The sequence below is a fragment of the Sardina pilchardus genome, chromosome 1 (genome assembly GCF_963854185.1).
Source record: "Sardina pilchardus chromosome 1, fSarPil1.1, whole genome shotgun sequence".
NCBI classification, from domain to species: domain Eukaryota; kingdom Metazoa; phylum Chordata; class Actinopteri; order Clupeiformes; family Clupeidae; genus Sardina; species Sardina pilchardus.
In genome coordinates this window covers 26611227-26626226 of record NC_084994.1, presented here as the reverse complement: position 1 = coordinate 26626226, position 15000 = coordinate 26611227, and the positions used below count along the sequence as shown (strand labels likewise).

At 43.2% G+C, this 15000-nt stretch overlaps 1 protein-coding gene across 1 annotated transcript in view; it reads right to left on the bottom strand.

Moving 5' to 3' along the window:
- Positions 1-15000, bottom strand: part of evi5l (ecotropic viral integration site 5 like) — a 53817-nt gene that overhangs the window by 33392 nt on the left and 5425 nt on the right. The window contains exons 3-5 of the mRNA XM_062533354.1: positions 13720-13944; positions 11381-11455; positions 10840-10965 (exon numbers count right to left, since the gene is read on the bottom strand). Coding sequence (XP_062389338.1) covers positions 10840-10965; positions 11381-11455; positions 13720-13944 — 426 coding nt within the window. The remainder of the gene's footprint in view (positions 1-10839; positions 10966-11380; positions 11456-13719; positions 13945-15000) is intronic.

The window sequence follows — 15000 nt, the reverse complement described above, 5'->3', positions numbered from 1 at the left end:
CTTCTTTTCAAAAACTCAAAAATAAGCTACCCACACAGAGGAGGAAGAACGGTGAGGACAGAAGAAAATGGATTGACTACAGACAAATATACAGAGATGCAGAAGGGTTGAGAGATGAATAGAGACTAAGGAAAAAATAGACAGAATGTGTTCATTGCTATGAAGGAAGGGAGAGGGAATAGAGAGGGATGCATAGAGATGGTAAAAGAGAAGGACGGAGAGAGGAGAGAGAGATGGAAAGAACAGAACACGAAAGGGAGAGAAAAGAGGAGAAGGATGGAGGGAGACACGAGATGAGTGAGTTACGTGATGAAGAAAGGAAAGTCAGGCAACAAAATGTCCTCTTTTTCAAAAGTACAGAAACTGTAAATGAGAGAGAGAGCAAAAGAGAGAGAGTGGGGGAGAGGGAGAGGAGAGATAAATAGTTAGATAGAGGGAGTGAGCAAAAGAGAGAGAGAGGGGAGAGAGAGGGAGAGGGGGGAGAGAGAGAGAGAGAGAGAGAGAGGGGAGAGAGAGGGAGAGGGGGAGAGAGAGAGACAGAGAGAGAGAGAGAGGGATATGGTGCCGGGGCCGGAGACTGATAACAGGAGACTGCCTCAGAAGAGCCGGACTCGCCTCAGAGCCCCTGCACATCCATCTGATCAAAGTTCACTTCTAGTGGTGAGAAGATCAAAACGCAGTGGGCCGGAACCACGCACAAGCCACCACTCACAGACCCCCCCCTGCACTGTGTACTTCTACTGACACCTAGTGGACAGCCTGAGAACTGCCTCACACATTCACATCAGCCAGATTTATTTTGAAGGCGCACTCCAGCCATTGATTAACCCCTACATACTCATCTTAAGCCTACATTGACAAGATTTGGGAGGGATCTTGAAAGATTGTAGTCTTTTGAGTAAAGCTTGAATGAGGGGCATTAGTTAAAAGACTACAATCTTTCAAGAATCTTTCCCAAATCTTGTCATGTTATATACCTGTAGCAGGTACTCAAACTGGTAGAATGTAATGTGTTATTTACTTGTAGCAAGTACTCAATGTTATTGACCTGTAACGGGTACTCAATGTTATTTACCTGTAGCAAGTACTCAAACTAATAGAATGTAATGTTATATACCTGTAGCAAGTACTCAGGGCCAGATGTAGGCTACTAACGTTTTGCGCCCATTTCAGGCGTAACGTGCGCGTATAAACATGGGGATGGTATGTACAAACACGCCGCAATGAGAGAAACGCGCAGACTGCCTGCCGTGGGAGCTGAGAATGGCTATTTGCGCTATTCCGTGTCATGCATATTAATTCCTGGGCGGATCAGCTGGAAATGGGTGTAACGCGCAAGTACAGGGGAGGAGAGGTGCTAATAGCGATTGATTAAGTATTCCGCCTTATGTATGAAAACAGCGCACGTCTACTTTGCGTTGAAAAACTTCCGCCTTCTGAAAGCAGGTGTAATCCAAATTGCGGTTAAATGCGTCTATTAGAAAAACGTTTAGAGTCAGCTGAATCACTATTCAGAGCATCAGTTTTCTTCATTATACTATGTCAAAAGCAACCTTAACTTTTGTTTGCCTCTCTAAAATCGTATTTTCTCTTTCACGACATAGCTTACACTTCCCAATCTGTTAGACAGGCATTACTGTAAGTCATACCCGTATAGTCTACCAGCAGTAAATAGTTCACAAGTATTTTTTTAAGTGGATTAGTAGAACTTCTAGGCCTACTCTGTCTGTCGCTGCTCATTGACATCTCTTTGTCTCATGTATGATCGCTAAACTTGGATTCTTTTTAATATTGCAATATTCAACTGCGCTTGTGGTTCAGCAGCTCTGCGCACGCAACTAGCGTTGTGGAGGGGCGGGAACGGGCGGGGATGACCGCAGTTAACGTAATGAAGTGACAGCTTAGTAAATTCCACGCAATATAGCCAAGCACAGCGTTCGCATTCTGCGTTTACAAAAACTCGCTGTTAGCGCTGTGTTAGTACATCTGGCCCTCAGTGTTATTTACCTGTAGCAGGTACTCAGGGCCAGATGTACTAACACAGCGCTAACAGCGAGTTTTTGTATACGCAGACTGCGAACGCTGTGCTTTGCTATATTGCGCGGAATTTACTAAGCTGTCACTTCATTACGTTAACAGCGGTCATCCCCGCCCGTTCCCGCCCCCTCTACAACGCTAACTGCGTGTGTAGAGCTCGAACTACAAGCGCAGTTGAATATTGCAACATTAAAAAGAAAAGTTTAGCGATCATACATGATACAAAGAGATGTCAACGAGCTGCGACAAACAGAGTAGGCCTAGTAGTTCTAATAATCCACTTTAAAAAATAGTCTACTTGTGAACTATTTACTGCACGTAGACTATATGACTTAATGCACAGATTGGGAAGTGTAGGCTATGTCGTGAAAGAGAAAACACGATTTTAGAGAGGCAAACAAAAGTTAAGGTTGCTTTTGACATAGTACAATGAAGAAAACTGATGCTCTCAATATTGATTCAGCTGTCTCCAAACGTTTTTCTAATAGATGAATTTAACCGCAATTTGGATTACACCTGCTTTCAGAAGGCGGAAGTTTTTCAACGCAAAATAGACGTGCGCTGTTTTCATATGGCGGAATACTTAATCAATCGCTATTAGCACCTCTCCTCCCCTGTACTTGCGAGTTACACCCATTTTCAGCTGATCCGCCCAGGAATTAATATGCATGACACGGAAAAGCGCAAATAGCCATTCTCAGCTCCCACGGCAGGCAGTCTGCGCGTTTCCCTCATTGCGGCCGATTTGTACATACCATCGCCATGCTATTACGTGCACGTTACGCCTAAAATGTGCGCAAAACGTTAGTACATCTGGCCCTCAGTGTTATTTACCTGTAGCAGGTACTCAAACTGATAGAATGCAATATTATTTACCTGTAGCAAGTACTCAAGTAAGGAATAACGGCCGACGAGGTGACCGGTTCGATGGAAATAATGGCTAGGTGGAGGTCTAGAACTCCGGCGACGTGCGAAGCACGGAGACGGAGTTACCTCCGCCGTGCCATTATTTCCATCGAACCGGTCGACCTCGAAGGCCGTTATCCCGCTTATCTCCCGTTTGTATTCATAACATGTATATTTAGAAAATAGTTTTATTCCACCGTTGCGTCCGTTAACATCGCTAAAACTGTCTTGACTGCAGGGACTACTTTCCGCCACATATCAACTTTCTACTTGCAGGACAAAACTGCCGTTACTAGTTCTAAATGGATGGTTGCTATGGCCAAAAGCCAGTCGTTAGTTCTAAATGGCTGGTTGCTACGGCCAAAAGCCAGTCGTTAGTTCTATCTCTCCCGTTGTCAAGCGGGCATATCCCAGGATTCTGATCAACTTTAACTTTGAAAGATCGCTACTTTTGGCTATGGCTATGGCTATGGCTATGGCTATGGTTATTTAGCAGACGCCTTTGTCCAAAGCGACATACAAATAAATAACAATACAAATTAAATTAACAGTGAACAATTACAAACTAGGGAGAATAGTAATATTATCAGTAAAACAATAATTTTAAGCACTAACCTAATGAGAAATAAAACAGTGAAATGAGAATAGCAATCAAATAAGACACTCAGTTAATTATATATAATAATAATAATAACTAAAGCATGGTATGGCTAAATTTAAGGACAATAGCAAAATAAATTTCAAATTCTATCAATAGACAAATTATAACAAAACAATACTATTATACAAACCATAACACATCACAAACTCAAAGGACTAAGTGCATATTAAATAAATATGCCTTAAGACCCCTCTTAAAAGATCCAAAGCTGTTGCTGGAACGGAGGGCACTGGGCAACTCATTCCACCAACACGGAACCACTGAAGAATAGGATCTACAATTTGACCTAGCATGTATGGTTGGTCGACATAACAGACGCTCCTCAGAAGATCGCAATGGGCGGTTGGGAATGTACATCGTGATTAAAGAACTGAAGTAGCTGGGAGCAGATCCAGTCAGTGTCCTATAGGCCAGAGTGAGAGATTTAAATTTAATTCTGGCTACTATAGGGAGCCAGTGGAGAGTAACTAGGAGAGGGGTTACATGTGTCCTTTTTGGCTGATTGAAGACCAGTCGTGCTGCAGCATTCTGAATCATCTGTAGTGGTCTTAAAACACAAGCAGGTAGGCCAGCTAACAGAGAATTACAGTAGTCCAGCTTGGAGATAACCATTGCCTGTACAAGAAGCTGAGTGGAATCTTGTGTCAGATAAGGTCTGATCTTCCTAATGTTGTACAGGGTATACCGACATGACTTTGCAATTGAGGCAACATGCTCAGAGAAAGTAAGTTGGTCATCAATTATGACACCCAAGTTACGTGCCGATCTGGTTGGAGTCAGTGAGGATGAATCAAGCTGGATATTGATCTGTTGGGGAATAGCTGTTTTTGCTGGAAACACCAAGAGCTCAGTTTTGGAAAGATTAAGCTGAAGGTGCTGATCCTTCATCCAGATTGAAATGTCCTTCAGGCATGCAGAGATCCGATGGGAAACACTAGAGTCCTCAGGTGGGAAGGATAGGAAAAGTTGAGTGTCGTCCGCATAGCAATGATATTCAAATCCATGAGAGCGAATAATCCCACCTAAAGAAGTGGTGTAAATAGAGAAAAGGAGGGGCCCTAATACTGATCCTTGGGGGACTCCTGTAGTGAGGTCATGAGACTTTGATATCTGTCCCTGCCAAGACACGCTAAAAGAACGCCCTTTAAGGTAAGACTTGAACCAGTCAAGAGCTTTCCCAGAAATTCCCAGTTCATATAGTGTAGAAAGGAGAATGTCATGGTTAACCGTATCAAAGGCTGCAGATAAATCTAACAGAATTAACACTGATGACTGAGCAGAGGACTTAGCTACTCTCAATGCTTCAGTCACAGATAGAAGAGCAGTTTCAGTAGAATGACCACTCTTGAAACCAGACTGCATAGGGTCTAGTAGGTTATTCTGATAGAGGAAGTCACACATTTGCTTGAAGACCACTTTCTCCAAAACCTTTGACAAGAAAGGAAGAAGGGAGACAGGTCTGTAGTTCTTCACATCAGTTGAATTAAGTGTACTTTTCTTCAGCAAAGGCGTAATTCTTGCCTGTTTAAAAGAAGAAGGAACTATTCCAGAACTGAGTGAAGTATTAAATACATGTGTGACTGCCGGTATAATAGCTGGTGCTATAGACTGCAGGAGAGTAGACGGGACAGGATCCAAAGGGCATGTTGTTGGACGGCTTCGCTGAAGCAGTTGAGAGACCGCTTCCTCATCAAGAGGAGAGAAAAAGTCCAATGATGGCATCATGCTAACACCAGGCAGAGTCCTTCTTATAGGGTCATCAAACTGAGCACTTATCTTAGCAACTTTCTCAGTGAAAAATGTTGCAAAGTCATCTGCTGACAGTGAAGTAGCTGATGGCGGTGGTGGAGGATTGAGAAGAGACTTGAACATAGCAAAAAGTTTTCTGCTGTCAGTGGCGTTCTCAATCTTACTCTGATAATATGTTCTTTTTGCAAGTGTGACAGTGTATGAAAAAGATGATAGCATAGACTGGTATTTACTAAGATCATTTCTATCTCCAGATTTACGCCATTTCCTTTCAGCAGCTCTAAGTTCCTTGCGTACTGAGCGTATACTGTTTGTCAGCCATGGATGGCGAGGTTTAGAACGAGTGGGTCTTGTGGAAAGAGGACATGCTGCATTCAGACAGGATGCCAGTGTAGAGCAAAGAGTGTCTGTAGCATCATTAACCTCAAGTGATGAGAATGAGCTTGGAATAGGTAGAGCAGAAGTTACTAATGTTGCAAAATGTTCACTTGAGAGGCTTCTGAGGTTCCGTCGGAATGACATCGTCGGAGCAGGAACTGTAGGGTTATCAAGGAGACGCACAGAGAATCTAATGAAGTAATGATCTGATACATGTAGAGGATTAACCCAAACGTTGTCTGCAGTACAGTTACGTAGCAGAATCATATCAAGATCCTTACCAGCCTTGTGAGTAGGAGGACTGTGAACACGTGTTATACTAAAGGAGGAGAGTAAGGACAGGAAGTCAACTGAAGAGGAGTTGTCCAGATGAATGTTAAAATCACCAAGGATCAACAGAGGGCACGTATCCATTGGAATAGCAGACAGTAGAATGTCCAACTCATTCACAAAGTTGCCAAGCTGTCCTGGAGGGCGATAAATAACCACCAAGTATAATTTGTATGGTTCAGTTATCATGATGGCATGATATTCAAATGAGCTGTGGTTTTGAGTCGGTAGCAACTGAGTAAACCTCCAGTCATCAGAGATCAGAAAGCCTGCCCCGCCTCCTCTACCAGAGGAGCGACAGGTATGCGAAAAAGCATAATTGGTCGACAACGCTGCAGGTGTAGCAGTATTTTCTGGCCTAATCCATGTCTCTGTAAGCGCAACCAACTGAAGTGATAGCTGTGAGGCCAGAGCAGGAATGAAATTAGCTTTGTTCACTGCAGATTGGCAATTCCACAGCCCCATAGAAAAAGTAGGATCTGAAGCTTGTTGCCTTTCGGCATTAGAGCGCATATAAACTTGTTTATGTTGAATGCACATTATTACCAGTAGGATGGCAGATAACAAGACAAGGTGAGACAAGAGTGAACTTATCTGAGAGGTGCCTTGCTTGTGTCCTTGCTCGGTGGACTCGTCGCAGGTAGACTCAATTCGTCTTGACACGAGTAAGTCTTCACACGAGGACGGATTCACACGAGAGCTGACGCTTCCGCTGACGCTCCAGTACAAAAGCCACTTTAAATACTCCTAGTTGAATTAGCTGAAGACCACCCCCTCGAAAAACTCACAAGACCAAGGCCAGTCTCAGCGCAATTAAACAGACGGCCGTAATGCAAACAATATCGACTACCCACCCACTACTTAGGATCAACTTGTAACTATGACAACTACATAAACAATTCCCTTAACAACACGAAGCTCTCATGCAACTACTCAGATATAAACTTACAGTACGTAGTGCAGACGCAGCTCCAGAAAAACCACGAGTAGAGATTAGTAAAGCAAGGTCACGAGTCTACTTCGTCCAGCTACACTTAAAAAATACCACCCCCGCGAAAAACTCACAAGACCAAGGCCAGTCTCAGCGCAATTAAACAGACGGCCGTAATGCAAACAATATCGACTACCCACCCACTACTTAGGATCAACTTGTAACTATGACAACTACATAAACAATTCCCTTAACAACACGAAGCTCTCATGCAACTACTCAGATATAAACTTACAGTACGTAGTGCAGACGCAGCTCCAGAAAAACCACGAGTAGAGATTAGTAAAGCAAGGTCACGAGTCTACTTCGTCCAGCTACACTTAAAAAATACCACCCCCGCGAAAAACTCACAAGACCAAGGCCAGTCTCAGCGCAATTAAACAGACGGCCGTAATGCAAACAATATCGACTACCCACCCACTACTTAGGATCAACTTGTAACTATGACAACTACATAAACAATTCCCTTAACAACACGAAGCTCTCATGCAACTACTCAGATATAAACTTACAGTACGTAGTGCAGACGCAGCTCCAGAAAAACCACGAGTAGAGATTAGTAAAGCAAGGTCACGAGTCTACTTCGTCCAGCTACACTTAAAAAATACCACCCCCGCGAAAAACTCACAAGACCAAGGCCAGTCTCAGCGCAATTAAACAGACGGCCGTAATGCAAACAATATCGACTACCCACCCACTACTTAGGATCAACTTGTAACTATGACAACTACATAAACAATTCCCTTAACAACACGAAGCTCTCATGCAACTACTCAGATATAAACTTACAGTACGTAGTGCAGACGCAGCTCCAGAAAAACCACGAGTAGAGATTAGTAAAGCAAGGTCACGAGTCTACTTCGTCCAGCTACACTTAAAAAATACCACCCCCGCGAAAAACTCACAAGACCAAGGCCAGTCTCAGCGCAATTAAACAGACGGCCGTAATGCAAACAATATCGACTACCCACCCACTACTTAGGATCAACTTGTAACTATGACAACTACATAAACAATTCCCTTAACAACACGAAGCTCTCATGCAACTACTCAGATATAAACTTACAGTACGTAGTGCAGACGCAGCTCCAGAAAAACCACGAGTAGAGATTAGTAAAGCAAGGTCACGAGTCTACTTCGTCCAGCTACACTTAAAAAATACCACCCCCGCGAAAAACTCACAAGACCAAGGCCAGTCTCAGCGCAATTAAACAGACGGCCGTAATGCAAACAATATCGACTACCCACCCACTACTTAGGATCAACTTGTAACTATGACAACTACATAAACAATTCCCTTAACAACACGAAGCTCTCATGCAACTACTCAGATATAAACTTACAGTACGTAGTGCAGACGCAGCTCCAGAAAAACCACGAGTAGAGATTAGTAAAGCAAGGTCACGAGTCTACTTCGTCCAGCTACACTTAAAAAATACCACCCCCGCGAAAAACTCACAAGACCAAGGCCAGTCTCAGCGCAATTAAACAGACGGCCGTAATGCAAACAATATCGACTACCCACCCACTACTTAGGATCAACTTGTAACTATGACAACTACATAAACAATTCCCTTAACAACACGAAGCTCTCATGCAACTACTCAGATATAAACTTACAGTACGTAGTGCAGACGCAGCTCCAGAAAAACCACGAGTAGAGATTAGTAAAGCAAGGTCACGAGTCTACTTCGTCCAGCTACACTTAAAAAATACCACCCCCGCGAAAAACTCACAAGACCAAGGCCAGTCTCAGCGCAATTAAACAGACGGCCGTAATGCAAACAATATCGACTACCCACCCACTACTTAGGATCAACTTGTAACTATGACAACTACATAAACAATTCCCTTAACAACACGAAGCTCTCATGCAACTACTCAGATATAAACTTACAGTACGTAGTGCAGACGCAGCTCCAGAAAAACCACGAGTAGAGATTAGTAAAGCAAGGTCACGAGTCTACTTCGTCCAGCTACACTTAAAAATACCACCCCCGCGAAAAACTCACAAGACCAAGGCCAGTCTCAGCGCAATTAAACAGACGGCCGTAATGCAAACAATATCGACTACCCACCCACTACTTAGGATCAACTTGTAACTATGACAACTACATAAACAATTCCCTTAACAACACGAAGCTCTCATGCAACTACTCAGATATAAACTTACAGTACGTAGTGCAGACGCAGCTCCAGAAAAACCACGAGTAGAGATTAGTAAAGCAAGGTCACGAGTCTACTTCGTCCAGCTACACTTAAAAAATACCACCCCCGCGAAAAACTCACAAGACCAAGGCCAGTCTCAGCGCAATTAAACAGACGGCCGTAATGCAAACAATATCGACTACCCACCCACTACTTAGGATCAACTTGTAACTATGACAACTACATAAACAATTCCCTTAACAACACGAAGCTCTCATGCAACTACTCAGATATAAACTTACAGTACGTAGTGCAGACGCAGCTCCAGAAAAACCACGAGTAGAGATTAGTAAAGCAAGGTCACGAGTCTACTTCGTCCAGCTACACTTAAAAAATACCACCCCCGCGAAAAACTCACAAGACCAAGGCCAGTCTCAGCGCAATTAAACAGACGGCCGTAATGCAAACAATATCGACTACCCACCCACTACTTAGGATCAACTTGTCACTATGACAACTACATAAACAATTCCCTTAACAACACGAAGCTCTCATGCAACTACTCAGATATAAACTTACAGTACGTAGTGCAGACGCAGCTCCAGAAAAACCACGAGTAGAGATTAGTAAAGCAAGGTCACGAGTCTACTTCGTCCAGCTACACTTAAAAAATACCACCCCCGCGAAAAACTCACAAGACCAAGGCCAGTCTCAGCGCAATTAAACAGACGGCCGTAATGCAAACAATATCGACTACCCACCCACTACTTAGGATCAACTTGTAACTATGCTTTTATAGCCTACATGGCATCCAACTAGCTACAATCCACCTCCGTCATATGCTACAATGTTACTATGGTTCTGCACGTCTGTATTTCAGCTTGGATGCAACGTGACAGTTCATTTAAACTTCGCAACGAGTTTGGCGAATTCATATTCAAGTGTAATACGGGAACTACTTCAAAGGTAGCAGGTTATACGAAGTTAATGGCCACCCCATCAGCCAATCAGAGAAGAGAATTCCATCGTTGAGGGAGATAATGGTATTTAGCTGTAGCAGGTATTCAATGTTATTGACCTGTAACGGGTACTCAATGTTATTTACCTGTAGCAAGTACTCAAACTAATAGAATGTAATGTTATATACCTGTAGCAAGTACTCAGTGTTATTTACCTGTAGCAAGTACTCAGTGTTATTTACCTGTAGCAGGTACTCAAACTGATAGAATGCAATATTATTTACCTGTAGCAAGTACTCAATGGTATTTAGCTGTAGCAGGTATTCAATGTTATTGACCTGTAACGGGTACTCAATGTTATTTACCTGTAGCAAGTACTCAAACTAATAGAATGTAATGTTATATACCTGTAGCAAGTACTCAGTGTTATTTACCTGTAGCAAGTACTCAGTGTTATTTACCTGTAGCAGGTACTCAAACTGATAGAATGCAATATTATTTACCTGTAGCAAGTACTCAATGGTATTTAGCTGTAGCAGGTATTCAATGTTATTGACCTGTAACGGGTACTCAATGTTATTTACCTGTAGCAAGTACTCAAACTAATAGAATGTAATGTTATATACCTGTAGCAAGTACTCAGTGTTATTTACCTGTAGCAAGTACTCAGTGTTATTTACCTGTAGCAGGTACTCAAACTGATAGATGCAGAGGCCCAGTTCGGCCATGCTGGGCTTAAAGAGCTCCCTCAGTCGATACTCCTGCATCAGACGCACAAACACACAGAACGCCTCCTCCTCTGGCATCTGTGCTCACACACACACACACACACACACACACACACACACACACACACACACACACACACACACACACACAGATAGATAGAGAGACATAGAGAGAGAGAGAGAAACAGAGAGAAACAGAGAGAATGAGAGATAATAAACAAACAGGCAGAATGATAAAGGGCATTTTGGCAGTGTTGATTATGTTATTGTGCAAAAGTATTGTGCCCTGGCCTTATTACAATGCACCTACACAAGTAGTTCATAATTATGCCGTGTAACACTCCCAAAAGTGAAAGGTGGCAATATTTATATTATATTGTGACTATAATCTTGTGGTATCATGAATTCTGTGGGTCATATCATGGTTTCTGTTTGGTTGTGTTGTGTTATTTGCATTTTTGTATATTTGTATTTAGTTGCCATGGCACCTTACCTGCATAAGCAGCAGACCCACAATAAAGGCACTCCCCTGGCAGTATCCAACCTCCCTGTCAACCAGAGAATACGCCTGCGGGCACACACACACACGTACATACACACACACACACACACACACACACACACACAGAGACACAGAGACACACAGACACACAGACACACAGACACACACACACACACACAGACACAGACACAGACACAGACACAGACACACACACACACACACACACACACACACACACACACACACACACACACACACACACACACACACACACACACACACACACACACACACACACACGTGTACACACACACACACACACATACACACAGCGAGACAGAAAAAAAACAGACATTATTCAGTGTACATTCACGGGCTGGAGAAAGCGAGGAGGCGTTGACTGAGTGCTTGTGAGTGAGTGAGTGAGTGAGTGAGTGAGGGTCCGTAATTGGAGTCACACAGGAGACATCTCTCTCTAGGACGCTCCGTAATAAGATTCCGCTCGACACCTGTCCTCCTCATCACACGCTCATGTCACCTGCTGCATCTCTCGTCCCAACTCTCTGGCTCCGTTCGAATCGGGAAAAACTGCTGCCTTCTAAGATATCTAACTAGAGAGCAAGGCAGCGAAGGCCGTTCGAAACCGAAAAAACGATTTTCGCTGCCTTCTAAGATATCTTAGAATTCCTGAATAACGGTCAATTTTGAAGGCAGCTTCGATGTACACTTCAAGCTCCCTTCTACCAATAATCCTTTGCGGCCACGTCTGAATATCTGTGTAAACAAAACAAACATGGCTGCCGATATCGGTAAACGACTGGCGAATCTGTTGAAATGTCATTTGTGTGACGTTATTTAGCTTGGATTTGTGGAAAGTAGATTGAAAATAAATGATTTACTACCTGGTTATACCATTGTTGTACCCACTAATAACGCCTGGTCTGAGATATTAGCTGCCAGTGAAACTATTTTATACCGTTAGCCTGCTAGCTTACGTAGGCTAATTTAGTTTAACGTCAGGCTTTTGCTAACGTCATACCGTAGTGTTAACCAAAGATTCTAGAGTGCTACGCTCATTTTTAAACCAATTTGACCATACATGCTAGGTCAAATTGTAGATCCTATTCTTCAGTGGTTCCGTGTTGGTGGAATGAGTTGCCCAGTGCTCTCCGTTCCAGCAACAGCTTTGGATCTTTTAAGAGGGGTCTTAAGGCATATTTATTTAATATGCACTTAGTCCTTTGAGTTTGTGATGTGTTATGGTTTGTATAATAGTATTGTTGTTATAATTTGTCTATTGATAGAATTTGAAATTTATTTTGCTATTGTCCTTAAATTTAGCCATACCATGCTTTAGTTATTATTATTATTATATATAATTAACTGAGTGACCTATTTGATTGTTATTCTCATTTCACTGTTTTATTTCTCATTAGGTTAGTGCTTAAAATTATTGTTTTACTGATAATATTACTATTCTCCCTAGTTTGTAATTGTTCACTGTTAATTTAATTTGTATTGTTATTTATTTGTATGTCGCTTTGGACAAAAGCGTCTGCTAAATAACCATAGCCATAGCCATAGCCATAGCCATAAACGACGCGTTTAATCTAAAGTCATGTCTAGTTAGAGAGCTCTCTATCTAGGGAGGGAGGCAGTAGACAGCTGCCCTCCGATTCGAACAGAGCCTCTCTCTCTCTCCCTCTTTCTCTCCCTTTCTCTTTTTTCTCTACCCCTCTCTCTCCCACTCTCTATCTCTCTCTCTCTCTCTCTCTCTCTCTCTCTCTCTATTTTCTTTGTCCTAAAATGCAGTGCTTTACTGTAAGCTATTCTTTTGTGTCACACACAAACACACACACACGCATACACGTACACACACACACCTTCACACATGGCCTTGCCCACCGTCATGATGTTGAAGAGCAAATCCTGGCCCAGGCCCACACACACACATACACACACACACACACACACACACACACACACACACACACACACACACACACACACACACACACACACACACAAACCTCCAAAACCAAATTGTAGCATCTGCATTTTGAGGACTGGGATAGAGTGACTTTCTGCCTGATTTACTAATGTGAAGAGACTGGACACAACCTCACACAGATGGCCAGACCAACATAACACACACACACACACACACACACACACACACACACACACACACACACACAAACACACACACACACACACACACCTTCACACCTTCACACTTGTCCACCTTCATGATGTTGAAGAGCAAATCCTGGCCCAGGCCCACACACACACACACACACACACACACACACACACACACTGTTGCCCACCTTCATGACGTTGAAGAGCACCTCCTGGCCCAGGCTGTCCTGGCCCTTGAAGAACTCGTGCTCGGGGTAGGTGCGGGCGATGTCCCGGCGAATCAGCTTCTCGCACGGCGACGACATCTTGAGCAGCTCCGAGTACTGGTTCTTCACCGGCATGTCGGTGGCGTTGCCCAGCAACTGCCACACGATGGCCCGGAAGTGGTGAGGGATTCCCTTCCTGATCAGCTCCTGTGTGTGTGTGTGTGAGAGAGAGAGAGAGAGAGAGAGAGAGAGAGAGAGAGAGAGAGAGAGAGAGGGGAGGGAGGGAGAGAGAGGGGGAGAGAGAGGGGGAGAGGAAGGGAGAGAGAAGAGAGAGAGAGAGAAAGGAAGAGAGGGAGGGAGGGGGATGGAGGGAGGGAGAGAAAGGAGGAGAGGGAATAGAGAGGGAGAGGAGAGAAAGAGGGAATAGAGAGGGGGAGGAGAGAAAGAGGGTACAAGTGAGTGAGTGAGAGGAGATAGAAAAAAGAGATACAGAGAAAGAGAGACAGTGTAAAAGTGGCAGAGAGAGGAGAGAGGAGAGAGGGAGATGAGAGAAAGAGAGGGAGAGTGGAAGATAGTAAAAGTGAGTGATAGAGAGGAGAGAGAAACATAGATAAAGAGAAAGAGCGAGATTAAAAGGGGGAGAGAGAGGAGAGAAGAGAGAGGGAGATGAAAGAAGAGAGGGAGATAAGAGAAAGAGAGGGAGAGTGAAAGATAGTAAAAGTGAGTGATAGAAGAAGAAAGAGGAGAGAGAAAGACAATAAATGTGAAGTGAATTGAACTTTAACAGGAAGTATATTGCTTCAAATTGAAAACACAGAGGGCCTTTAAATATGCCACTATTTTACTGTCCATAGAAAGATTAGAGTTAAAAAGGAAATAAAATGATGAAAAATATGACCTCTATAAATAAAACTAGTAGAAAGAGGAGCGAAAAAGAATTAAAAACACACCGAGAGAGAGAGAGAGAGAAAGAAAGAAAGAAAGAGGGAGAACATCCATCTTCACAAAGCTATAAGCGGCACAAAGCTTAACTTAATTGTCATGCTAGAGATAAAGAAAGCAAAGTGCATTTGTGAAATAGTGTTATGATGACAGCCAGAGAAGTGTACTGAGTTTGAACAGAAGACCAGACACCAGTGACTCTGTGGCTCTGTGGATCTGTGGATCTGTACTCAGAACTGTGCCGTTTGTATCACTGGGATCTCATCTATACCAGATTCACACATCTGCTTTATTACAATTTTATTTCTCTTCTTCTTCCTC